This window comes from Schistocerca gregaria, chromosome 6, assembly GCF_023897955.1.
Source record: "Schistocerca gregaria isolate iqSchGreg1 chromosome 6, iqSchGreg1.2, whole genome shotgun sequence".
Taxonomy (NCBI): Eukaryota; Metazoa; Arthropoda; class Insecta; order Orthoptera; family Acrididae; genus Schistocerca; species Schistocerca gregaria.
The window spans coordinates 272,236,941-272,264,245 of record NC_064925.1 but is presented as its reverse complement, the minus strand read 5'-3'; the positions used below and the strand labels follow the sequence as shown (position 1 = coordinate 272,264,245).

The 27,305-nt window shown below is 44.1% G+C and overlaps 1 protein-coding gene across 1 annotated transcript in view; it reads right to left on the bottom strand.

Annotated features, from left to right (window-relative positions):
* Positions 1 to 27,305, bottom strand: part of LOC126278845 (odorant receptor Or2-like) — a 146,533-nt gene that overhangs the window by 66,079 nt on the left and 53,149 nt on the right. The window contains exon 2 of the mRNA XM_049979121.1: positions 25,918 to 26,006. Within this exon, the coding sequence (XP_049835078.1) occupies positions 25,918 to 26,006 (89 nt within the window). The remainder of the gene's footprint in view (positions 1 to 25,917; positions 26,007 to 27,305) is intronic.

Here is a 27,305-nt window from a genome sequence, read left to right as displayed (position 1 = left end):
CGTCCATAACTGTGAAGTGTTGGCGGTGCAGGATGTGCACGAACTTGACTCTCTATTATGTCCCATAAATGTTGGATGAGACACATGTCGGGCAATCTGGTTAGTCAAATCATTCCAGAATGTTCTTCAAACTAGCCGCGAACAACTGTCACGGTGGCAAGGCGCATTGTCATCCATAAAAATACCATCGTTGCTTGGGAAAACGGAGTCTATAAATGGCTGCAAATGGTCTCCACGTAGCCGAACATAACCATTGCCATTCAATGATCGATTCAATTAGGCCAGAGGACCCAGTATATTCCATATAGCACAGCCAACAGTCTTATGGAGCCACCACCAGCTTGCACAATTCCTAGCTGACAATTTAATTTTTTATTCATTTTTTTCTGCTTTCTTTTAATCTGTTGCACATGAATAGGCATGAATATAGCACATAATATTTTAAAACAATTTCAAATGTGTTAGTAATAACTAAAAATTATGCTATTCACATGTAGGTGGATGTTCTGCCATGGCGCGTCTCATTATCATACCGTATGGTCTCTTCTTCGTTGTCGCCCAGCCATGTGGGCTTGCATTCTTATTCCAAACGGCCCCTGTGCCCAGTATCCTGTACCTTATCATATTCACGCTTTTTGAGCCAACATTGGACACTCTGTTTCTTACTGCTTCGTGTAGAGGTAGCAATCCCAATATCGCCAGCAGCGCCTCAGTTGGTGTTGTTCTATACGCGCCCGTCGGGTGCTGGGGTACACTTTTCTGTGCTCGTCGTACAGGCTCCATGAGCCCAAACACTCGACCCGTGGTCCATAAAGGCAAGTAATATTGCATTGTGATGTATTCTTATTATATTTAGAGAGAGCTGAAAACTTCCTTGGCGATTTTTGCTATTTAATTCGCATTGTAATGCCTCTCTGACAGACAACTTCTACATATGCATGAAAGTTTTGCTTTTCGTCGATGTTAATTCCAGTGCACCTACATACTGTCTTTCGTTTCACAGTTTGGTCGATTATTCTGATTGTGAAATTTCTCGTTCTCGATAATGTTCCTTTTAGTAATATATAAACTCCTTTGTGAGGTGCTATCACGAGTTTGTTTTCTACGCATCTGTTACTTAGTCCTTCAAGAACTACCCTACTAGTTTCCTCCAAGTTAGTCCCTGTGTTAGCAGATTTTATAATCAGTATACCGTAAAAGTATGCTGTACAACCTCTAGCGTTTGTTGTACTCGGAAGCTGGTTTAGTAACGGCTCTAGCCCAACATCTCAGAACTCTGGAGCATACAGACCTCTGTGGGCAGCCTTTTCCAACGTCTTTCACAATTTTCTTTCCATGACATTCTAATTGCACCTGCATGTTTGTGCAGTAATTTCGTGAGCTGTTATAGAGACACCTGCTTGAGTCTTTTCAAAAGAGCAGGCCGCCACAAACTATCAAAAGCCACAACTATATCAATCATTATGCTTATAACATACTAGTCGACGAGGCGTTCACAACATTCACTGCACGATTTCTCGCATCCTTGGTAGATTTCCCTTTCCTGAAACAGCACTACAGTGGTCCCTCAGAAGGCGAGACCGAACCCTCTCCTTTACTTTGACTGCAGAATTTACCAAACAAATCGTCTTGGAAGATTTCAGTTCTCTTGGGTCTTCCCCATTTTTTTTAGTATACTGCTGTTCGCGATTTTCCAAATTCTGTGCACCCGACCCTAAAAAAGACATTCGTTTAATAACACTGTTATATATTGCACAATTTGGTCCACTAGCTGTTGCAATACTTCTTCCAGGATTTCATCAGGTCCTGCTACTTTCTTTTTCTTTAACTTCATTTTTGCCAGTCTCCAGGACAAATGGGAACACAGAACTGTTATTCAAATTCAGCTCTACTAATTCAGTAGCAGATACCCTGCACTGGTTGTATTTTAAATTCTATCATTAAAAATTTCCAATTCGTCTTGCGTAGGTTGTGTAGTCACTCGGGATAGATGCAAGTGCCGAAGTCATTATCTGTGTTTGCAATTGTTGAGTCAGACGACCTCGAGGACATAACACTGTATACTGGTGCGGAATTCCGCGTAACCACAAATTTTACACTTATTAGGCAGTATAACACGCAAAAGTGACTGGGTGTATAAAACAATTAGAAAAAGAAAATGCCACGCTTAGGCAAACACAAGACGGTCCGTTCGTCCGCTATTGTGGAAGCCACTGCTCCACTCGTTCAGACGGCTGCCACTAAATCAGCGATTGAGCCCACACAAGCCACGCAAGGAAGCACGCTATTCATTAACTCTAAGGACAAGAAAGGTGCGAAGAAAATACAGACACATCTGACAGATCTAATTGATCCGAAGAAAGAAAATAATCTAGAAATTGAAGGCAGCACACACTGTAGTCATAAATAAAACAGAAGAGGAGATTAGGAATGCAAAACAAATTTCGGAGCTGAACAGAGAAATGGTATGCGTGCCACCTAGGAAGCGTAGGTCGAACCACATAGTGTTTGACGTCCCCAGAAAGTGAATTGAGTCATTATACGAACAGAACATCGAGGGAACGACATATAGCAGTTCTTAGAAGAAACTATAACCAGGTTCGAAACAGGCCCACCAGAGAAGTTACGATAAATCATCTGCTTGAGGGAAATCCGAAAGTCAGAGCACATTTGGTTACACCGAAAAGAATATACAATGGATTTTGATCAACCACTGTGAAGAACTACGTTGCAGTCACCAAATGCTGTAACTGCCACGAATGTGTGCAAATTGCAAAGTACTGTAAGGGAAACAAACCGACATGCTGCCACTGTGGACAGTGCGACCATCTAAAAGAGAATTGTAAAAAATTAAGGAGCTCCAGTGTACATTCCATTTGTGATAAGGAAAAAATCATGTAACCAACGAGACAATGACTGTGCAACGTACTAAATGTTCCTATAGCGGCAAATTCAAAGAATTTTTCTGTAGCGGCAAATTCAAAGAACCGAATATGATTTCTGAACCACTGTGTAAACTGCTGGCGAGCATAACAGGAAACTAAAGAGTAAATACAAATGCGGCAAATTTAAGGCTGACATTCGAAGAAGACGAAACATTGTTCAGGAAGAAAACTGTTAAACCAGAGCCCACTGATCAAACGGATTATAAAATTATCTGTCATCTTTGTAATAAACGGAAACATCCGTCGAAAAGAAACTGAGACGCACAAAGAGCCAAAATATTCTGGTCCAATGTGAAGGGTAGAACGAGAAGAGACAGTAACACAAATCGAAACCATACTTCACAACATACATAAGGGCGATAACGAGATGGGCAATAAAAAGGTCAACAATAAAAATAATGGAGAGGAGTGGAGTTTCTGGCAGTGGTTAAGAAGAAAGAAAAATAAAGAACGGATAGCATGCCTACCTCTAGACAAGGAAGATTTAAAGAAGGACATACAAATTCAGGAAAACATGAAAGTGGAATGACTTGAAAGTGACGCGAGGCAGCAAATAGCGGAGTATGATACCACGCAATAGCTAAGAGAGGAAGTTTATGGAAATGCACAGGTCACAAAACCTACAAATGACAACGAGAATTACGAAAAGGATATAAACAGTGAGTATATGAAATGTAAAATGGAAGAAGTTTGTGGCCGGACACATGGCCTGTGTACGAAATGTGTGAAAACACGATGACATTGGTTAAATCGGAGGATATGAATGTGGTAACCATAGCAATAATGCATCTGGTTAGGTTCACTCATCAAAAGGCTGTACCATAAAGTTTCGTGTCATGGAGGAAGTTAATCGTGTTCAGCTCGGTGTCAACAACCTGCTTACAAAGAGAAAGGAATTGCAGACTGTACTTCACGTCGTCTTTAAGAGGAGGCTGAAGAAACTTCATACTGAGCATCTCTACAGGCAATTAGTGATGACACATGGCCGAATTGTATGTGATTACAGGTTAGACTCGCCCCATAGCTATGTTCTCACTAGGTCCCTGCAGTTTTCATGTACAGTCAAAGCGCACCCCAACAGCAATGCAACAGAGACAAATGATTTAAATTGACCAGATAAATGCGATGCGCAGTGTAATGGTGATGCAAGAACTCGGGAAAGTGTTAGAGGAGCTGGACTTACAAATATGAGGCTCACTCCAAAAGAAATGCACACTATTTTTGTAAAAATACAGTTTTCATTCTGCATGTGTGAAAGTTTTACAGAGTGTAGATACGTCCTTCCCGCTTGTTTTCAAACTTAGTTCAACCTGTTCCCGTGAGTGGCGTTGTCACAGCATGTCTTCAAGATAGCTGCTACACTTGACGTTCGTCAGAAGCAGTGTGCTGTCATAGAATTCCGGTGCTGTGAAAACGAGACAGTGGGAAACATCCACAAGAGGCTGAAAAAGGTGTATGGAGATACTGCTGTCGATCGCAGTACAGTTAGTCGGTGGGCACGCAGGTTACACGATGAAAGTGGGCACAGCAATATTGAGGATTGTCCTCGCAGTGGCAGGCCTCGTAGTGCATCATGCCAAGTGGAACCACCATAAATTCTGATGCGTATGTGACGAAACTGAAGAAACTTCAAGCTCGACTGAGTCGTGTTCGACTACATCGGTAAAAGCAGGATGTTTTGCTGTTACGCGACAATGGGCGGCCACATGTCAGTAAAAAAACCATGGAAGCGATCACAAAACTTGGATGGACAACACTGAAACACCCGCCTTACAGTCCTGACCTGGCTCCATGTGAGTATCATCTCTTTAGAAAACTGAAAGACTCTCTTTGTGGAAGAAGGCTTGAAGATGATGACTCCATTGTGCACGCTGCGAAACAGTGGCTCCAACAGGTTGGTCCAGAATTTTACCGTGCGGGTATACAGGCGCTGGTTCCAAGATGGCGTTAGGCAGTTGTTGAGAGGGATGGAAATTATATGGAGAAATGAAAATATTGTTCCTAAAGGATGTATCTACATACTTTAAAACTTTCAAACATGTAAAATAAAAGATGGATTAAAAAAATAGTGTGCATTCCTTTAGGAGTGACCCTCGTATAACGTATACGGAAGCCATATTACAGAAACAGGGCATTACTCCACATTCCAGTTGCAGCCGAGATCGCAACATTAGGTCACCATCCAATGGCCGCGGTGTTGGTGCCAGATAAACACATAACAGTGACAAAGATACGATAGCTCTGTGACGAACATGCGTTGACAATAGAAATAATGACTACCTTATGAAAATTTTACATAACTAAACTATATGTTCAATACACTCACACATAAAAAATTTAAACACATATAAAAAATTAAAACAATAACTGCAGCAATACTGAATCGAGTGGACGTAATGGATTCAAACTCAAACTGAACATTGTGGCATAGCAGAGTAACAGATCAAAGAGGTCGAGCCTTCAGGACACTGTACGAGAACTTGGTCTTCATGTCATGAATAAGCCTCTCAATCCACCTACTTTCCAAAATCGCGCAGGTGCGACAGTAAATGTTGAAATCACCCTCGCAAATTCGAAAGCCAGTGACTACATTTCCAAGTGGAATGTCTGCGATGGACTTACAACGAGTGACCATAATCTCGTTGCCAACTTGGGTTCATGGCTTCTTGGGGTGTGCACCACAGTCGAATCCTACCGTCAGCCCTTAGCAACAAAAATCGGCACTCCTCTGACAAGCCACGGTTTTGCAGTGATCTAGGGTCCAACCGATAAGGCCACGAACCCAGGAGAGGTGCTGTAGGCGATGTCCTGCTGTTAACAAAGGCACTCGCATCGGTCATCTGCTGCCATAGCCCATTAACGCCAAATGTCACCGCACTATCCTTATCATAAGCGTCACATGTCCCACGTTGATTTCTACGGTTATTTCACTCAGTGTTACTTATCCGTTAGCACTGACAAACGCCGCTACTTTGAAGTGCATTGTGCGTGGTGAGAGGTAATGCCTGGAATTTGCTATTTTTGGCACACTCTTGACACTGTGGATCTCCCTAACGATTTTCGAAATGGAATTCCCCGTGAGGCTAGCTCCAACCACCAAAATCGTGCGGCCGTAATCAGGTGGGAAATATTTTCACATGTATCACCTGAGTACAAATGATAACTCCGCCAATGCTCTGCCCCTTTATGCATTTGTGCCACCATCTGAATATGTGGATATAAACCTCAGTGTAATAACAACATAGTTGATGAGATCATAAGGAAGGGGGCGAGGAATTCTGCGTGCAGTGTCGTGGGTGCAGTATCATTTCATAGTAGACGGGACGGTGCAAGCCAGACATCGTCTCTGTACTAAGACCTGGTATTTTCTTGGGAACAACTCCTTGAATGCGAATAAAGCAAGAGTTAACACTGTTTCTGAAAAAAATTTAGAAGTTGCAAACCACTTATACTTCACGTTATCTCAATTCATTTTCCAATCCTTACCTCATGTGATCAGGTACATCTCCATCTCCATCTACATACATACTCCGCAATCCACCATACAGTGCGTGGCGCAGGGTACCTCGTACCACAACTAGCATCTTCTCTCCCTGTTCTACTCCCGAACACAACGAGGGAAAAATGACTGCCTATATGCCTCTGTATGAGCCCTAATCTTTCTTATCTTATCTTTGTGGTCTTTCCGCGAAATGTAAGTTGGCGGTAGTAAAATTGTACTGCAGTCAGCCTCAAATGCTGGTTCTCTAATTTTCCTCAGTAGCGATTCACGAAAAGAACGCCTCCTTTCCTCTAGAGACTTCGACCCGAGTTCCCGAAGCATTTCCGTAACACTCGCGTGATGATCAAACCTACCAGTAACAAATGTAGCAGCCCGCCTCTGAATTGCTTCTATGTCCTCCCTCAATCCTACCTCATAGGGATCGCAAACGCTCGAGCACAACTCAGGAATAGATCGTATTAGTGTTTTATGGGCGGTGTCCTTTACAGATGAACCACATCTTCCCAAAATTCTACCAATGAACCGAAGACGACTATCCGCCTTCCTCACAACTGCCATGACATGCTTGTCCCATTTCATATCACTCTGCAATGTTACGTCCAAATATTTAATCGACGTGACTGTGTGAAGCGCTACACTACCAATGCCATATTGAAACATTACAGGATTCTTTTTCCTATTCATCTACATTAATTTATATTTATCTATATTTAGAGTTAGCTTCCATTCTTTACACCAATCACAAATCGTGTCCAAGTCATCTTGTATCCTCCTACAGTCACTCAACGACGACACCTTCCCGTACACCTCAGCATCATCAGCAAACAGCCGCACATTGCTATCCACCCTATCCAAAAGGTAATTCATGTAGATAGAAAACAACAGCGGACCTACCACACTTCCCTGGGGCACTTCAGATGATACCCTCACCTCCGATGACCACTCACCATCGAGGACAATGTACTGGATTCCATTACTCGACCAACTCACATACTTGGGAACCAATCCCATATGCTCGTACCATAGTTAGGAGTCTGCAGTGGGGCACCGAGTCAAACGTTTTCCGGTAGTCAAGGAATATGGCATCCGTCTGATACCCTTCATCCATGGTTCGCAAGATATCATATGAAAAAAGGGCGAGTTGCGTTTCACAGGAGCGATGCTTTCTAAAGCCGTGCTGATGCACGGACAGCAACATCTCTGTCTGAAGGAAATTCATTATATTCGAACTGAGAATATGTTCGAGAATACTGAAACAAGCCGATGTTAAGGATATTGGTCTGTAATTTTGAGGATCCATCATTCTACCCTTCTTATCGTCACCTGTGCTTTTTTCCAGTCACTCGGGGCTTTACGTTGGGCAAGAGATTCCTGGAAATGGAAAAAAGAACACATTGACACCGGTGTGTCAGACCCACCATACTTGCTCCCGACACTGCCAGAGGGCTGTACAAACAATGATCACACGCACGGCACAGCGGACACACCAGGAACCGCGGTGTTGGCCGTCGAATGGCGCTAGCTGCGCAATATTTGTGCACCGCCGCCGTCAGTGTCAGCCAGTTTGCCGGGGCATACGGAGCTCCATCGCAGTCTTTAACACTGTTAGCATGCCGCGACAGCGTGGACGTGAACCGTATGTGCAGTTCACGGACTTTGAGCGAGGGCATATAGTGGGCATGTGGGAGGCCGGGTGGACGTACCGCCGAATTGCTCAACACGTGGGGCGTGAGGTCTCCACAGTACATCGATGTTGTCACCAGTGGTCGGCGGAAGATGCACGTGCCCGTCGACCTGGGACCGGACCGCAGCGACACACGGATGCACGCCAAGACCGTAGGATCCTACGCAGTGCCGTAGGGGACCGCACCGCCACTTCCCAGCAAATTAGGGACACTGTTGCTCCTGGGGTATCGGCGAGGACCATTGGCAACCGTCTCCATGAAGCTGGGATACGGTCCCGCACACCGTTAGGCCGTCTTCCGCTCACGCCCCAACATCGTGCAGCCCGCCTCCAGTGGTGTCGCGACAGGCGTGAATGGAGGGACGAATGGAGACGTGTCGTCTTCAGCGATGAGAGTCACTTCTGCCTTGGTGCCAATGATGGTCGTATGCGTGTTTGGCGCCCGCAGGTGAGCGCCACAATCAGGACTGCATACGACCGAGGCACACAGGGCCAACACCCGGCATCGTGGTGTGGGGAGCGATCTCCTACACTGGCCGTACACCTCTGGTGATCGTCGAGGGGACACTGAATAGTGCACGGTACATCCAAACCGTCATCGAACCCATCGTTCTACCATTCCTAGACCGGCAGGGGAACTTGCTGTTCCAACAGGACAATGCACGTCCGCATGTATCCCGTGCCACCCAACGTGCTCTAGAAGGTGTAAGTCAACTACCCTGGCCAGCAAGATCTCCGGATCTGTCCCCCATTGAGCATATTTGGGACTGGATGAAGCGTCGTCTCACGCGGTCTGCACGTCCAGCACGAACGCTGGTCCAACTGAGGCGCCAGGTGGAAATGGCATGGCAAGCCGTTCCACAGGACTACATCCAGCATCTCTACGATCGTCTCCATGGGAGAATAGCAGCCTGCATTGCTGCGAAAGGTGGATATACACTGTACTAGTGCCGACATTGTGCATGTTCTGTTGCCTGTGTCTAAGTGCCTGTGGTTCTATCAGTGTGATCATGTGATGTATTTGACCCCAGGAATGTGTCAATAAAGTTTCCCCTTCCTGGGACAATGAATTCACGGTGTTCTTATTTCAATTTCCAGAAGTATATATATATATATATATATATATATATATATATATATATATATATATAATAATCATCTGCTCTCTCTGACAGCATGGCAACATTCCTTCAAGCAATTAGTGCCACAGTTTTGAAGGGTGTCACAATTGATAAATAGAAACAATAGACATAGTCTGAATGTTCCCAACCTTTAACGATCATACCTAGCGGCAAGTGGCACCCTCGTCATAGCTAGTATATTGCTGGCTCACAGAATTATATTTTATGTGTGATACCAGTTAATAATAATAACGGCGCATGTATGTCCTAGGCTCCCCAGCGCAGTTAGTTATGGCTCTTGAGCAAATATGTTAGATGACAATTGATCTATGCGGTAGCCGAAAAAGTGAATTTCAATCATGGATCTGTTTTCAGTATCTTGAAAGATATTTTACTTTTGACAAAGATCGACGCTCGCTGGATTCCACGACCTCCAGCATCTATTCAAAAAGTCCTCCGAACCAAAGCTACAACGATGACTGTTTTAGCCGCATAATCAGCTTGGACTCCAGATACATCAAAAGTTTTAAGTATTTTATTCATTTCAGATTCTCGTGAATGGGCAAACTTTCAGTCAACTAGAAACCGAAAGATTGTGGTTTCAGAACGACGTAATAAATATGTAAGAATTACTGACTCATTTCTATTTCAGTTAGGTCATTGTTTCAGAGAACATTTCAGTTGTACATCTATTTAAATACGTTGTGTAATATGAGACATGATGACGAACATTTGCTAAATCTTTGAATTTCACGTTTTTCCTACTCATTGCGAAGCATTACAACATCCTTAATTTAATTCCACATTCTTGGCCGCAAACGTGTACCACATTTGAATACGACCATATTACACTCTTGGAAATTGAAATAAGAACACCGTGAATTCATTGTCCCAGGAAGGGGAAACTTTATTGACACATTCCTGGGGTCAGATACATCACATGATCACACTGACAGAACCACAGGCACATAGACACAGGCAACAGAGCATGCACAATGTCGGCACTAGTGCAGTGTATATCTACCTTTCGCAGCAATGCAGGCTGCTATTCTCCCATGGAGACGATCGTAGAGATGCTGGATGTAGTCCTGTGGAACGGCTTGCCATGCCATTTCCACCTGGCGCCTCAGTTGGACCAGCGTTCGTGCTGGACGTGCAGACCGCGTGAGACGACGCTTCATCCAGTCCCAAACATGCTCAATGGGGGACAAATCCGGAGATCTTGCTGGCCAGGGTAGTTGAGTTACACCATCTAGAGCACGTTGGGTGGCACGGGATACATGCGGACGTACATTGTCCTGTTGGAACAGCAAGTTCCCCTGCCGGTCTAGGAATGGTAGAACGATGGGTTCGATGACGGTTTGTATGTACCGTGCACTATTCAGTGTCCCCTCGACGATCACCAGAGGTGTACGGCCAGTGTAGGAGATCGCTCCCCACACCATGATGCCGGGTGTTGGCCCTGTGTGCTTCGCTCGTATGCAGTCCTGATTGTAGCGCTCACCTGCGGGCGCCAAACACGCATACGACCATCATTGGCACCAAGGCAGAAGCGACTCTCATCGCTGAAGACGACACGTCTCCATTCGTCCCTCCATTCACGCCTGTCGCGACACCACTGGAGGCGGGCTGCAGGATGTTGGGGCGTGAGCGGAAGACGGCCTAACGGTGTGCGGGACCGTAGCCCAGCTTCATGGAGACGGTTGCGAATGGTCCTCGCCGATACCCCAAGAGCAACAGTGTCCCTAATTTGCTGGGAAGTGGCGGTGCGGTCCCCTACGGCACTGCGTAGGATCCTACGGTCTTGGCGTGCATCCGTGCGTCGCTGCGGTCCGGCCCCAGGTCGACGGGCACGTGCACCTTCCGCCGACCACTGGCGACAACATCGATGTACTGTGGAGACCTCACGCCCCACGTGTTGAGCAATTCGGCGGTACGTCCACCCGGCCTCCCGCATGCCCACTATACGCCCTCGCTCAAAGTCCGTCAACTGCACATACGGTTCACGTCCACGCTGTCGCGACATGTGTAAAAGACTGCGATGGATCTCCGTATGCCACGGCAAACTGGCTGACACTGACGGCGGCGGTGCACAAATGCTGCGCAGCTAGCGCCATTCGACGGCCAACACCGCGGTTCCTGGTGTGTCCGCTGTGCCGTGCGTGTGATCATTGCTTTTACAGCCCTCTCGCAGTGTCCGGAGCAAGTATGGTGGGTCTGACACACCGGTGTCAATGTGTTCTTTTTTCCATTTCCAGGAGTGTATTTCGAGTTAACGAATCCACGTTACTCACATTTGAAATCACTATCTCAGCGTCTCAATGGCACGAATCGCACACGCCAGTGCATTAGAAGACTAAAACAATAAAGCTTTTCGCCTCTCACATCCTCCCACCGGGGACGCACTACTTAGCCTTTGCCCCTGAGTTAACGCCAAACTTTGCTTAGCTCATAGCCCAATTCATAAATGTCAATCAAAATTAAACGCATCTTAAATTATTGCCGTCTCTGTTTTGTAGTTTGTTTGTTACTGAGTAGAAAAACTGCTCTCTTAGGAAGCTCTTAATATCTGTTGAAATCTTCTGACTCTGCCGTTAGTTGCTGTATGCTTATTATTACAAAAGACGGCTGAGGACCGCGGGCTCAAGCTACTATCGCACGGTCGACCGCCAGAGACAACGTGTAAGACCAAAATTACGATCACTATAGACTCAGTTCTAAGATTAAGAAGCCTAAATTAACAGGAAGCGTTAGACGGGAAGAAAGGACGTGCATTGACAAAAACTCCACTGGCACGGCGCTAACAGTAAGAACAAGAAGAAGAAGGAAAATTGGAAGCACTGACATACTTCCTTCAGCTGTTGTATTATTCCTCCCCATTATTATGATTGCAGTAATTTTGTTTATCCATAATAACCAATCATTACTTTTGAAATTACTGTGACTGGGCGGTACAATCAATTATTTTGAAGTGAAATATACCGGACTATTGTTTAATTTCAAGGTTCCATTGAAAACACAAATTAGCACTGAATTTGCGTACATGATAACAGGTATCTCGAAACAGCATTACGGCTCTGATATTACACAAGATACTTCCTGATGACGCCATCAGATTACAGGAAAGATAGAGTAGGCAAATGCATCAACTGTGGTTAACGAACATTTATTCAAAACCGACCGAGTAGAAAGTTACGATGCCAAACAAGAAAGTGGAGTATAAGAACCTGCTACTTGTTATTTAAATTATATAATAATTTGGTTTTTTATGTTAGTAGCTCTAAGTCAAAATAAGACATCTGGAGGAGACGACATTGTTATTTATTATCCTAAGATCTTTTAGAGAAAAAAAGCTAAGAAAATTGCTGCACCATACACGAAAGATGTAAGACTAGTGGAATAGAGTAAGACATTAACGCGGAAATAATCAACCCAATTTCAAAGAAGGTTCTTGTTAACACATGTGAACATCTCATCATCAGTTTAATAATTTATGGTTACAAAATATTAAACGGAATTACAGAAAACTGGAAAGCCTGGTGGAAGCTGATTCAGGGGAAGATAAGTTTGCAGAAAAGAGCGAGACAATAGAAACCGCCAAATTACAGTTATGAATTTTGTAGCTTGAAATCTTTCACTATGTGGACTGGAATAAACTCTTTAAATTTTTGATGGAAGGATGGATAATATTCAGGAGAGAGAGGATATCTACAATTTTTACAGAAGCCAGACTGTACGTATAAGGAACCAAAGGACATGAAAGGGATGCAGTAGGTGAGAATGAAGTTAATCAGGGTAGTAGCGTATTCTTCGTGTTCTTCTTCGTTTACTGTGTTAAGAATAAAGAAAATCCGGAAGAGATTAAGAGAGGGAATTAAAACTAAGAAGAAGAATTAAAAACTATAAGAGTTCCTGACGCATTGTAAAATTTGTGGGAGTGGTGGAGGACCCACAAGACCAGCTGAACAGAATGGACGATACCTTGAAAAGGAATTATTGGATGATATCAACAAAAGTAAAATAAAATAAGGAGTTGGCAAAATAAAAATTGCGGTGCTACACAAGAAAAGTAGGTCGACTGAGAAGGTAAGGAATGAGGAGGTTCTACGCAGGATCGCCGAGGAAAGGAGTATGTGGAAAACACCCGACTACTCGATGGGCTGTATCAAAAAACACTTATTGTAGCCTGAAGCCCCTGGCTAGTGACAAGCTGAGGCCAGCTTCCTCCCGTGTACCGTCACCGGATCACCGAGGAAGGGTTCCAACAACACTATCAGCATTTTGGTGTTACACTGACAGTGACTGGTGTCCCGTGAGGCTAACAATGGCCACGTTTCATGGGCTATGCAACGTTACGACAGTGCGGTCTGACTGTATTGGTATTTCTAATGTTATCAGTAAAACTGCAAACAATTTCCACTAGATTTGTTTTTTTATGTTTCGGCTGTGATTATGATCTGTTGTATGTTTTACAAAGGTTAATACTATTTATTTAATTTGATGAGTATACAAATTCAGAGCTTGGACTTCTGCGGGTTAAAATAAAGTTGTCTAATTTCATAATCGTGTTTATTGCCACATTTTAATGACACAGTCTTCTGAATACAGACAGTTTACTGTGGGACGTTCTGAGATTCGTCAGGCAGAGTGCGCATCAGTCTTGCTGAATGAAGTCATCTCCAAATTGGTTAATCCCGTTGTATTAACATTCTGGTATCATTTTGACGTTTGATTCATCACTTGTTTTGTTGTTAAATCTTATGGCCACAAATTTTAATTTATCTTTTTTTGTGACATACTGGCTTTTAGAAAATAAATTTTGTTCGTTTGGCACAAATATTTGTTTGTACAAACCCTTTCACCACCAGATCCTTGATTTTCTACCTTACATTCTCACCTGCGATTGGTTATACGCCATTCACAGTGTGCACTGTGCTGATTATGAAGGGTGTAACATAAATGTACTCCCCCCAGCTTTCAGGACACTTCTCTCACACAGAGAATAATTCAAAAAGATTGTGTCGTCCCTTGTTTTAGTGCTGTTGTATTGATTACGGATGAGACGTCTTTTCAACTTGATCGGACTGTACATTTTCACAATTAGCAAGTCAGTCCTCAAGCTACTGTCAAAGCTTGTCATCAACGATGATTTTCTGTCAGTTTTGGGCCATCAGTTACAGGTACTCTGTTAAACTTAACGTACAGACACTGTTTTCCCCACTGATTCACCTTTACTGCCCCACCCCCCTCCCCACGCCGATCGCCCCCTCCCCACACTCCCTTTAGGCCATCAATATTCCGTTCCATCTTTCCTAGAACCTCTTCTCCATGCCCTTCCTGTTGGAAGTGCTCTTCTCTATAATTCCCAGATTTTCAGGGAAGTAGTTAATATGTGCGTGCAGGTTCAAAAATGGTTCAAATGGCTGTGAGCACTATGGGACTTAACATCTAAGGTCATCAGTACCCTAGCACTTAGAACTACTTAAACCTAATTAACCTAAGGACATCACACACATCGATGCCCGAGGCAGGATTCGAACTTGTGACCGTAGCAGTAGCGCGGTTCCGGACTGAAGCGCCTAGAACCGCTAGACCACAGCGGCCGGCTGTGCCTACATGAAGTGAACCATGACACTCACGTTACAATACAATTTCCTCAAATTGTCCAACATGATTTTTGCAATGTTCTTATATTTTGGATGCTTCTTATTCCCTAGAAAGTATTCAGTAATAGATCTGGATGCATTAGATGCAACTTTTAATCTAAAAATTTTTATATTCTCAATTTCCATCATCAATATGTCAATCTGAAGACCAGTAAAAATACTGTGTTTCAGTTTTTCTTTTTTGCATAAGATGAGTTCATAGAAAGTTGCTTAAAGCTCAATCCATCTTTTGGAGGAACCGTTAAAAACTGCTTAAGCAGGCCCAGTTTGATATGTAGCAATGCCAACAATATTTTTTGTTGTCTATTAGAGGTTCCTGCAACATACATCTAGCCACAGAAAAAAATTCTTTGATTTGGCCATGGCTTAGCACTCCAATATTTTGCTTTGTCCAGTTGCCGCACACAAGAAAAAAAGAACTGAATCAATTACACTGAAGCGCCAAAGAAATTGGTATAGGCACGTGTATTTAAACACAGAGATATATAAACAGGGATAATGCGGTGCTTCATACGGCAACTCCTATATGAGACAACAATTGTCTGGTGCACTTGTTGGCTCGGTTACTGCTGCTGCAATGGCAGATTATCAAGATGTAAGTGAGTTTGAACATGGTGCTATAGTCGGCGATGAGGCACAGCATTTCCAAGATATCTATGAAGTGGAGATTTTCTTGTACGACCATTTGATGGATGTATTGTGAATATCAGGAATCCGGTAAAACATCAGATCTCCGACATAGCTGCGGCCGGAAAAAGATCCTGCTAGAACGTGACCAACGACACCTGAAGAGAACCGATACACGTGACAGAAGTGCAGCCCTTCCGCAAATTGCTGCAGATTTCATTGCTGAGGCATCAACAAGTGTCAGCGTGCGAACCGGTCAACGGAACATCATTGACATGGGCTTTCGGAGAAGGCCCACTCGTGTTCCCTTGATGACTTCACGACGCGAAGCTCTACGCCTCGCCTGAGCCCATCCAAACCGACGTTGAACTCTTGATGACTGAAACCATGTTGCCTGGTCGACGAAGCTCGTTTCAAATTGTATCGAGTGGATGGACGTGTACGGGTCTGGAGACAACATCATGGACCCTGCATGTCAGTAGGGGACTATTTAAGCTGGCTCAGGCTCTATAGTGGCCTGGGGCGTGTGGAGTTGGAGTGACATGGAACCCATGATGCGCCAAACGACGACACTGACAGGTGAGGTGTACGTAAGCATGCTGACTGGTCGCCTGCATCCATTCATGTCCGTTGTGCATTCCGACGAACTGGGGCAATTCCGTCACCACAATGCGACTCCCCAAACGTCCAGAATTGCTACATAGTTGCTCCAGAAACACAAGTCTGAGTTTAAACACTTCCGATGGCCACCAAACATGAATATTATTGAGCATATCTGGAATACCTCGCAACGTGCCGTTCAGAAGGGATCTCCAATCCCTCGTACTCTTTACTGATTTATGGGCATCAGTGCAGGATTCGTGGTGTCAGCTCCCTCCACCACTACTTCAGACACTGTACCAGTTTCGTAGACTCTTCAGTGTATATTCCGTTATGAAAAAAACTGTATGTGATAGAAGAAGACTAAGAACATTTTTCAAATCAGCATAAAAAGTTAGTAAGGATACAATTCTATATTCAGTCATCTGATATCATACAGGCTGGTGAAATCTCTGGTAGTTTGCGATGTTTATCTGGGTGCTCCAAACCTCAATATGCCTGTGCTGTGGAGGACGGACTATTAAGTGGCGGACTGGATGAGTAGGGTGATGTACGCACATCGAAAAAAGGTTTGCATCATCCAGTTCCCAGAACAGCCGAAGATAGATGTTGACTGTGGAAACTGTATCACAGGCACAGTCCCTTTGACTGTTCAGAGATGTCACTAAACCCGCCCAAGGATGTAAACAACCATGCATGAGCAGCGCCTGTTAGACGGAGGGGGTCTGATAGTCTATCAGTTCCATTCATTCCACCAGGAAGGAGGTACACGGCTTGTGTTGTCTGTAGTTGAGTCACGCCTAGACGGTCAATACCGCTGTTCGATCACCTCCGCATTGTCACCTTTTGCCAGAATGGGCTCTCAACAAGGGAAGTGTCCAGGCGTCTTGGAGTGGACCAATGCGATGTTGTTATGAGATGGAGGACATACTGAGAGGCAGGAACTGTCGATGACAAGCCTCATTCAGGCCGCCCAAGGGTTTCTACTGCAGTGAATGACCGCTACATACGGATTATGGCTCGGAGGGATCCTGACAGCAACGCCACCATGTTGAATAACGCTTTTCGTGCAGCCTCAGGACGTCGTGTTACGACTCAAACTGTGCGCAATAGGCTGCATGATGCGACGTCCATGGCGAGGTCCATCTTTGCAACAACGATACCGTGCAACGCGGTAGAGATGGGCCCAGCAACATCCTGAATGAACCGCTCAGGATTGGCATCACGTTCTCTTCATTGATTAGTGTCGCATATGCCTTCAACCAGAAAATTGTCGGAGACGTGTTTGGGGGCAACCTGGTCAGGTCTTAGACACGCTGCCCAGCGGGGTGCAGCAAGGTGGAAGTTTACTGCTGTTTTGGGGTGGCATTATATGGAGCCGACGTACGCCGCTGGTGTTCATGGAAGGCGCTGTAACGGGTGTACGACACCTGAATAGCATCCTTCAACCGATAGTGCAACCATATCGGCAGCATATTGGCGAGGCACTGGTCTTCATGGACGACAATTCGTGCCCCCATCGAACACGTGAGTGGCCATTATGTTCTCCAGACATGAACCCTATTGAACATGCCTGGGATATGCTGAAAAGGGTGCCGGCCGATGTGACCGAGCGGTTCTAGGCGCTTCAGTTCGGAATCGTGCGGCTGGTATGGTCGCAGGTTGGAATCTTTCCTCAGGCAGGGATGTGTGTGATGTCCTTAGTTTAGTCAGGTTTGAGAAGTTCTAAGTCTAGGGGACTGGCGACCTCAGATGTTAAGTCCCATAGTGCTTAGAGCCATTTTTTGAAAAGGGCTGTTCCGGGGTTCGATTCCCGGCGAGGTCAGGGATTTTCTCTGCCTCGTGATGGCTGGGTGTTGTGTGCTGTCCTTAGGTTAGTTGGGTTTAAGTAGTTTTAAGTTCTAGGGGACTGATGACCATAGATGTTAAGTCCCATAGTGCTCAGAGCCATTTGAACCATTTCTTTTTTAAAGGGCTGTTTATGGACAACGTGAATCACCAACGACTCTGAGGGATCTATGCCGAATCGCCACAGAGGAGTAGGACAATATGGACCAACACTGCCTTGTTGAAGTGTGGATGGTTTGCATTCATCAATGCAAGAGGGCGTGCTACTGGGTGTTAGAGGTACCGATGTGTACAGCAGTCTGGACCACCCTCTCTGAAGATCTCGCTGTATGGTGGAACAACATGCATTGTGTGCTTTTCATGACCAATAAAAAGGGCGGAAATAATGTTTATGTTGATCTTTTCCAATTTTCTTTACAGGTTCCGGACCTCTCGGAACCGAGATGAAACAAAACTTTTTTTTCATGTGTGTATATGGCGTCGTGACGTACGCTGGTATTCGGACGCGGTTCTGTTACTTGTCACAGAAGACGCGAGGGCAGAGCTGGCTCAAAAACAAGTGTTATATCACTGATGGGGCATTAAGAATAAACTCATAATAGCTGATCAAAAGACGATCTCTAGCTGGAGAGTCACTCTCAAATTATGATGGAGCTGCATTCATAGAAGTAAAGAGAGTAGATGTTTAGGGGTGTCAAAGACGATAAAAGAAGTTTCTCACCTCATGTCAGTCAAGTCACAAAAAAAGCTTTCAAAACATTGTAGTCTCCTCCGAATTGGATGTATGAGTTAACTACATTTTGCAGCTGCGATATGTGCGATATTGCTATCTTTTTGCCATTGTTAGATTCACAGCTAGCGTGTGGGCCCAGTAACTGCGTTATTAGCGCGCGAAAGCAAAATGAGCCGTATGCAGCGAAAAGTGCATCTGATATTTAAGCGAGTGTTTGGTATAACACTGGGAATCTGTTAAAATTTCTGTTACTATATCCTGCCGAATTTATCGTCAGCTATCAAACAGCGTGCTACTGGACATAGAGATGTTTGAGGGAGACCACTAGGGAAAATATCACGAATGAATTGCAGCTTACATCCTGAAGAAACGATTCGTGGCAATAAGGACCCTGGCAGTCGCTTTTATCAAAGTGTCCCCGACGTTCTGGGAAGTAAGATACTGCATGATTAGTGTTGCAGTATTGTGTGACACAACGGCCACCAAAGTAAGCTAGTACTGTTAGTGTTTAGTGTTGTTACCAGGCCTGGCGAGGTATACGAGGGGCATGAGCAGCTTCGGATATTGAGTAATTATTATGGAGGACACATAGATGCCACCTTCCCGTGTGATACAGAGTTATCAGCATCCCAAAAAGTTCCAAAGAGGTCTTGATGTAGGTCTCCATTTGGCGTGCTCGTCTAGACTTGTAGTATGTAGATTTCTGGGGAATTCGGATGTGACAATGGTCCGATGTTGGAGTGCATGGGAAATAAGGGCAGGAATAGTCATCGTTAAAGGTCGACCACGACAGACCATCGCAATAGTGGATGGGTGTATTGTGCACCATGCACATCGTAACTCCTTCACATCTGTGCTTGCCGTCCGAAAATAAGCGAAGCGATGGTCTCCCTTAAACATTTCAAGGTATCCCGCTCCATTCACCGGAGACTAGCCGCAGCTGGATTAGCGATGGTCTCCCTTAAACATTTCAAGGTATCCCGCTCCATTCACCGGAGACTAGCCGCAGCTGGATTAGGGAATTACCGTCGTATGCATAGGCTGCCATTAATGCCAAAACACAAACGGCTGCGGTTTGAATGTTGCCATGATCGAGAAGCACGAACCAGGAAGAACGGACCTCTGAGAGCATGACTATCGTCACATTGTCTTTTTGGAAGGAATTACAGTTTTATTCTATCTCGGATGACCGTCGTCGGCAAGCGTGTGGAGATCCTGATAGAGGTTCTGCCAGTGCTTTAGAGAAGCACAGTGATGTTTCTAAACGTCATGGTGTGGGGAGTCATCGGATATCACTTCTGGTCACAGCTAACAGTGACTGTGGGAACAGTAATGATACAACGGTATCGTGCGTACTTATGTACCGGGTGATCAAAAAGTAAGTATAAATTTGAAAACTTAATAAACCGCGGAATAATGTAGATAGAGAGGTAAAAATTGACACACATGCTTGGAATGACATGGGGTTTTATTAGAACAAAAAAAAAAGAAAGAGCCCATTTTGCTAGACCCGTGAAATATCTGTTGCGCGCGTCGTTTGGTGATGATCGTGTGCTCAGCCGTCACTTTCGTCATGCTTGGCCTCCCAGGTCACCAGACCTCAGTATGTGCGATTATTGGCTTTGGGGTTACCTGAAGTCGCAAGTGTATCGTGATCGATCGACATCTCTAGGGATGCTGAAAGACAACATCCGACGCCAGTGCCTCACCATAACTCCGGACATGATTTACAGTGCTGTTCACAACATTACTCCTCGACTACAGCTATTGTTGAGGAATGATGGTGGACATATTGAGCATTTTCTGTAAAGAACATCATCTTTGCCTTGTCTTACTTTGTTATGTTAATTATTGCTATTCTGATCAGATGAAGCGCCATCTGTCGGACACTTTTTGAACCTTTTTTGGTTCTAATAAAACCCCATGTCATTCCAAGAATGTGTGTCAATTTGTACCTCTCTATCTACATTATTCCGTGATTTATTCAGTTTTCTAATTTATACTGAATTTTTGATCACTCGGTACTACACTTCATGCGGCAGTATCGTGATGCCACTTTTAACTGGACAGTATTCGTCCACACAGGGTACGTGCCTCTACGAACAGACTATGTGATGATGAGGAACTACTATGGCCACTAAAATACTCAGATCTGTCCCCGATAGAGCATGTTAGAGACCAGCTCGGACATCAATTATGCCCTAGTGCCATTGGTTCAAAATGGTTCAAATGGCTCTAAACACTATGGGACTTAACATCTTAGGTCATCAGGCCCCTAGACTTAGAAGTACTTAAACCTAACTAACCTAAGGACAGCACACACATCCATGCCCGAGGCAGGATTCGAACCTGCGAGCGTAGCAGCCGCATGGTTCCTTGCTGAAGCGCCTAGAACCGCTCGACCACAGCGACCGGCTCTAGTGTCATTATTCAGGATTTCAAGGACCACTTACAAGCGCCTTGTCTTAGGTGAGGATGTAACAGATTGGTGACACCTTTCCCTACCGAATCAGTGCTTACATGCAGTTGAGAGGGCGAGCTACGTCATACTGATAAGTGGTCGCATACTGCCAAATTATTTATAAATCAGATTCGATTTTGTAATCACTAAAATTACATCCTTTACCAAGCTAAGAATTTTGTTTCCTCCTCCGGTTCTGGGTACTTAATTTTTTTTGTCAGGCATTGTACATTAAACACACATGTTGAATAATTTCTTTTCTTTTGCGTCTCGTATTTCGTTTTAAATTGGGAAGGATAATTATTGTTGCTGTAAATAGATTTATGTTGATACATATAACTAAATATCCGGCAACCTATATCAGTTGCGAGGACTGGACCTCCAACGAGTTCCGCAAAGCAATTAGAATTACTAATGGATAGAGTCGGTGCTGTGACTCGAGTTTTACCCAGACTGGCACGCATCCAATGTTGATACAGTTAGAATCATAATTAATTCTGAAGACTGGTAAAGATATATTCTATGAGCTTCTCCACACTCCACCGGACACTCACCTGAAGATATCTGGACGGTTTATAGCCGAAATATTGAAACGAGAAGTCAACATGGTCAGGCTGCAATCCCGAAACCTCATAGAATATTTAGTACGCCAGGAAAACTTCAAGAATCACATCGTGAAGGCATGTTTATATTATATTGGACGTATAACTATAAGATTTTATGTTTAATTCAATTACTTACCTATTATCCCTTATTGTAATTAGTATGATACGAAGCTGAAAAACATTCACTGATGTTTCTAAGTGCTGTTGCAGGCAACCAAGGAACAGTAGTCTAAATTGATGGCCTCAATAAATGAATCAAAAAGGTTCACAAATAAGCACCAACTCTGGAAAGTGAATACATGGCAGAGGGAGTGGGAGAACAGTAATTAAGAGCGTCGTGTATCTCTTTTCTCTGTGACGGATCGCCTGAAGACGTAAGATGTAGACCTTAGCCAAAACACGGCTCTCTTTTTGACCAGCCACGGTCCTCATTGTGCGAACCTACACTCGTGGACTTAAGGCAAAGAGATGAAAGTACGTGCGGGCATGTGGCTCCAGTAAACATATCGGAAATTGCACTGTGAAAGTTTTACACGAGAGATGAAAGACCTACCACCTCCAGGCGACAGAGGAGAGGCAGACAGGAGCCTTGACGAATAGGACGCACTAAGCAGAACTGCTGCGTCATCTTAACAAAGGCGACACTTAACAGACAGACATGACCATGCGTCGCACAAAGGACACATTCGGAAGACATAGAGCAACGTGGAATCAGGGGGATACTGACACCGATACAAACGAGGGGATGTACACCGAGGGCCACGAGAAAGACAGGCCGCGTCGATTACGTCATGAAGGTAGTCCTCAACTCGCCCGCCCGCTCAGCTCAGCAGATAAAATGCGTTTCTATACCTGTTAACTCGCGGCTGGGATTGTAAGTACTAACTAGAATTGCATCTTCCACTAGAATCTGCTATTATGAAGTCTTACTGATTAACAGTACTACAGCAAAATGTAATTTAAGATCAATACTCGATATAAATGGTATAACGGTTTGTTTATAGCATTTAGTCTCTTCTGCTTAACAGTACTCATTACATACTGGAAGTGGTGCCTTATGCAACTGATAATCATTTTAGTATGATTTTATTTTATTGTAAGCCAGTACAGCCGTAACAAATTATAAGCAGGCCCATGGACTTCCCATCATTATAGGACTAATAAGAGTAAGATTCCATAATAGCGGATTCTAGAAGAAGATTCAGTTTCCGTTTGTAGGGACACGCCTAGTTACGAGTTAACAGGTGTAGACACGTAGTTTGTCTGCTGATTTGAGCGAGAGAGCGAGGTAGCGCCGGACTACCTTCGTGATGTACGCGCCGCGGCATCTCTTTCTCGTAGGCCTTGATGTACACACACACACACACACACACACACACACACACACACACACACACACAGGGATGCTGACAGTTAGCAGTAGCGACAGACGCTGATACACTAGGACACCGAGCACAAGTATAAGATAGGTACAATACAGGCTGCTTGGACAATAGCCAGACGCGATGGGTATGAGATCTGTATGACCAGCCGTAATTGCTCTGAAACCTCGTCTTAAAAAAAATACAACATAGAAAATAAAAAAGAGGTTGTATGAATATCCCACGTCCAGTCGATTTTACATTCATATAAAGCGTGTTAGGAATGTGTATAATTACTTTGACTGTAATGTTTCATTTTATTGTATATGTAAGAACTTAAAACTATTCAGATTACCAGGGCATGAGTACGAAACCAGTTTGAGGACAGAGAGCTATCAACCGCATTATCTGCGCAACCCAGTCAGCCCCTCCTAAGTTGCGGGACTGACCTAATCACAAGTAGGTGAGACAGAGAGACCATTTCCAATAGAACTACATTTACTAAAGTACGCCACTATACAGCTTCCTACTATTTTCCTTTATTGAATCACCGGAGCTGGGTACACACATTCGCATGAGAAAAACTAGAGAAGTTTAACTACGTGAAATAGTATAGACTTCCTAAGAATCAACTTTATTGACATGGATTATTCGTACATGATCGATTTCGAAATATTTATTCTGTCGTAGGTTTTATCTGCGAAACCAGCCATGCCTGTATTTATTCAATGAATTACGTCCATGCACAGGCAGCAGCTAACCACCGAAATCCTACCATGCTATTTTATCAAGTAAGCAACATCACGTAAAGTTACGCAATTTTTTTTCCGACACATGAAACCCAAACTGGCTGTGGGTGGAGTAGTTCGATTGGTGGTCTCTACAGTCAGTTTAGCTTTCGGATGTCTCGTAAAACAGGGAAAAGTTTTCGCATAACTTTACGTGATATTACCAACGTGATAAGGTGGTAAAGCAGTATACCGATGATTAGCGGCTTTCCATGAACTGACGTATTTAAATTGAATCGACATATATGTTATTGGTTTCCCAGGTACGCATATCTGGCAAAAGTGTCTGTATTCCGAAATCGATTATATGCGGTGCATAAATAATCGATATAAATTATTTTCAGCCTTGTAAAGTCTGCAATATTTCACGTATCTAGTGAACTGTAGCTGGGTGCCCCGAACCGCCCAGAATTCATCGTCAGAAAAAAAAATGTCGTGTGACTACGACCTCCCGTCGGGTAGACCGTTCAAAAATGGTTCAAACGGCTCTGAGCAGTATGCGACTTAACTTCTGATGTCATCAGTCGCCTAGAACTTACAACTAATTAAACCTAACTAACCTAAGGACATCACACACATCCATGCCCGAGGCAGGATTTGAACCTGCGACCGCAACGGTCGCTCGGCTTCAGACTGTAGCGCCTAGAACCGCACGGCCACTCTGGCCGGCGGTAGACCGTTCGCCGGGTGCAAGTCTTTCGATATGACGCCACTTCGGCGTGATGATCAGGACAACACAACACCCAGTCCCTGAGCGGAGGAAATCTCCGGCCCAGCCGGGAATCGAACCCGGGCCCTTAGGATTGACATTTTGTCGTGCTTACCACTCAGCTACCGGGGGCGGACATCGTCAGCAATCCTGGACGCAGTAAGAGCCAAACAAAAAATCGTTTACAGCATTATAATTTCTGACTGCTCGATGAAAACTTTCGAAATCCTGTGTCTCCCTTACCTTGGGAAAATAATTTCTTACTCTTCCAGATATCCAATATGATTCTATGTCCGTCCGTCCGACTGGGGTTTTGAGGGACTTCGGTCGTTCACTTAAGTAATAAAATGTAACACCCACAACCGTGCTTACGATGTTATTTACTAGACCAGATTCGGTGCTTCAGATCTGAGGAGGTTAACTCCAATGGTATTCCCGATTCCATCAGTAGTCAGATGGTAGCTGACGATTGGAGCCACAACATCGTTGTTACAGGTAGTATGCGAAAACCAGTTCATACATATTGGTTATTGATGGAATGTGGTACAGTACTGGAGTTAACCCTCTCAGCGTCGGTTAAGGACTGAAGGTGGTGTACTGAAACACCGAAACTGTTAGCCACATGATGAATAATATCGTAAGGACGGTTGAAGGTGTTCCATTTTATTAAATACAATATTTTAGTGCTATCACGCACATTGATGTTATTAAACTAAGCAAAATTTGAATTAATTAAAATGCTGCTGTAAAACACGGATGGCAGACGTCAGTGTTGTGAAGGTCAAACAAAATAACATTGCTTTTTTAAGTTCAACGTGTTTAAGACTAATGAACATCACAAAGCTATTAACGTGCAGTAATATCAGCTTTGACTTCCGTACTAAAAAATAAAAGTGGTTGGGAGTGAAATTACACTTTGATGCTTTTAAACTTACAAGTAATCGATTCTCAACTCGTTAACAAAATATCAGGTAATAGTTTATTATGCAGCTCATCAGCAGATTATGAAGAAAAGAAAAGGATCTATGAAATATAGCAACATCAGCTAAGAACTAAGTGTGCATCCTGTAACAGTTCGAATGTTTTCATGGTTCGAAAATGTTTGAAAACTGATAGTGACAAAATTTTTCAGGCATAATTCATGCAAATTTACATCCCTTTCATATGTTGAAATTCACATTGCGTTTTTGTTTTACTACTTTATGCTTGTCATAGCATCTTACACTCTGAAACTTACATCTATTCTGAAAAGTCAAGAGAATCTCACCGGGTCTATTTCTCGGGAGCGCGCAGTGAGCGCCGAGGATGTAGCTGGAGCTGCAACTGCCTCACAGAGCCCTCTCCCGCCAAAGAAAGCTATTTAACATCTCAGGTGCGTGCCGCTGTCCGCTTTCTTTCCGTGATTTAAGCATGTTTTAATCACCATGGGTCCACAAACTCTGTTACCCAACAATTATTTTCGTGTTACGAGCGGCGAATTTTATGACGACTTCGGAAAAACTGATAGTCACTTCTTGTCGCCTCTGCATACCAAATGAAACCTCGTCGTGGTACCTGCCCAGTAATTAACATCTCTATAAATATGTTAATGTTCTAACTGTCATTTTTTTGTCCTTTGGCCAGTGAAGATAAGCGCAGTAAATCATTTATTTGCATCCTTCAGCAGGGCTCAATTTCGGTCGGAACGCACCGGAACGGCGTTCCGGCACCAATCAGGAAATTTTTCATGATCTCACTGGATCAAGTCGGCAGCATAGTTTTAAAACAGTACACTCGTATTAAATCGTAACGTAAATATAGTTCGCCGCTAAGCTGGCACCAGCGAATGTGAGAGCAAAGCGATGGGTCTGGGCGAGATACTCCATGTATGTGTGTGTGTGTGTGTGTGTGTGTTTGTATGCTTGTGTGTCTGTGTCCGTTATAATAAAGATAAGTTGAGCTTCGTTCCGAAGTTGTGACCGGCATATATCTGCAAACCTCGTAATGGCTGTGTTTTGTTTACGTCTGTCAGCAACCTCGGACACGTGCAGTATAACCTAGATAACTTGGGCTCGTTCCGTTGTTGTGTTTGGTACATATCGTCTTTTGTTTGCGACTGCCAGCAGCCTCAGCGATCAAGTAGCATGGTGACGTTTTGTGTTACGTGTATCAGTCATAAATAAATAATGTAAGCAGTGTCTGTAAAATGTGATTTCACGAAATCTTCTTTCTGCTGCGTCGTATTTTTCGCCATAGCTGCTGATACCGTGCGCACAGCGCACGAGTGGTTAAAAGTTGGTAACCTTTGGAAACGATACATAAACATCCTTCCCCTCACGTTCCTTTGCCCGTGACGCTCAATGTATTTTTCTCCTTATCTGTCCCATAGCTTGCACGGGCCCTCCCGCCGGTGGTTCGAGTTCTCCTTCGGGCGCGGGTGTGTGTGTTCTTCTTACATAAGTTAGTTTAAGCTGTGTGTAAGTCCAGGGACCGATGATCTCAGCAGTTTGTTCCTTTATGAATTCACACATTTTTGTCCCATAACAATTCTAGAACGTACTTCGACGCTAAACTTATCTTGGAATACTTTCACAGTAGATGGGAGCTCCCAGCAGGGGCTATTTTTAGCTCCCGATGCAAAACGGTAGTCTTACACGAGAGGCGTTCAGTAAGTAG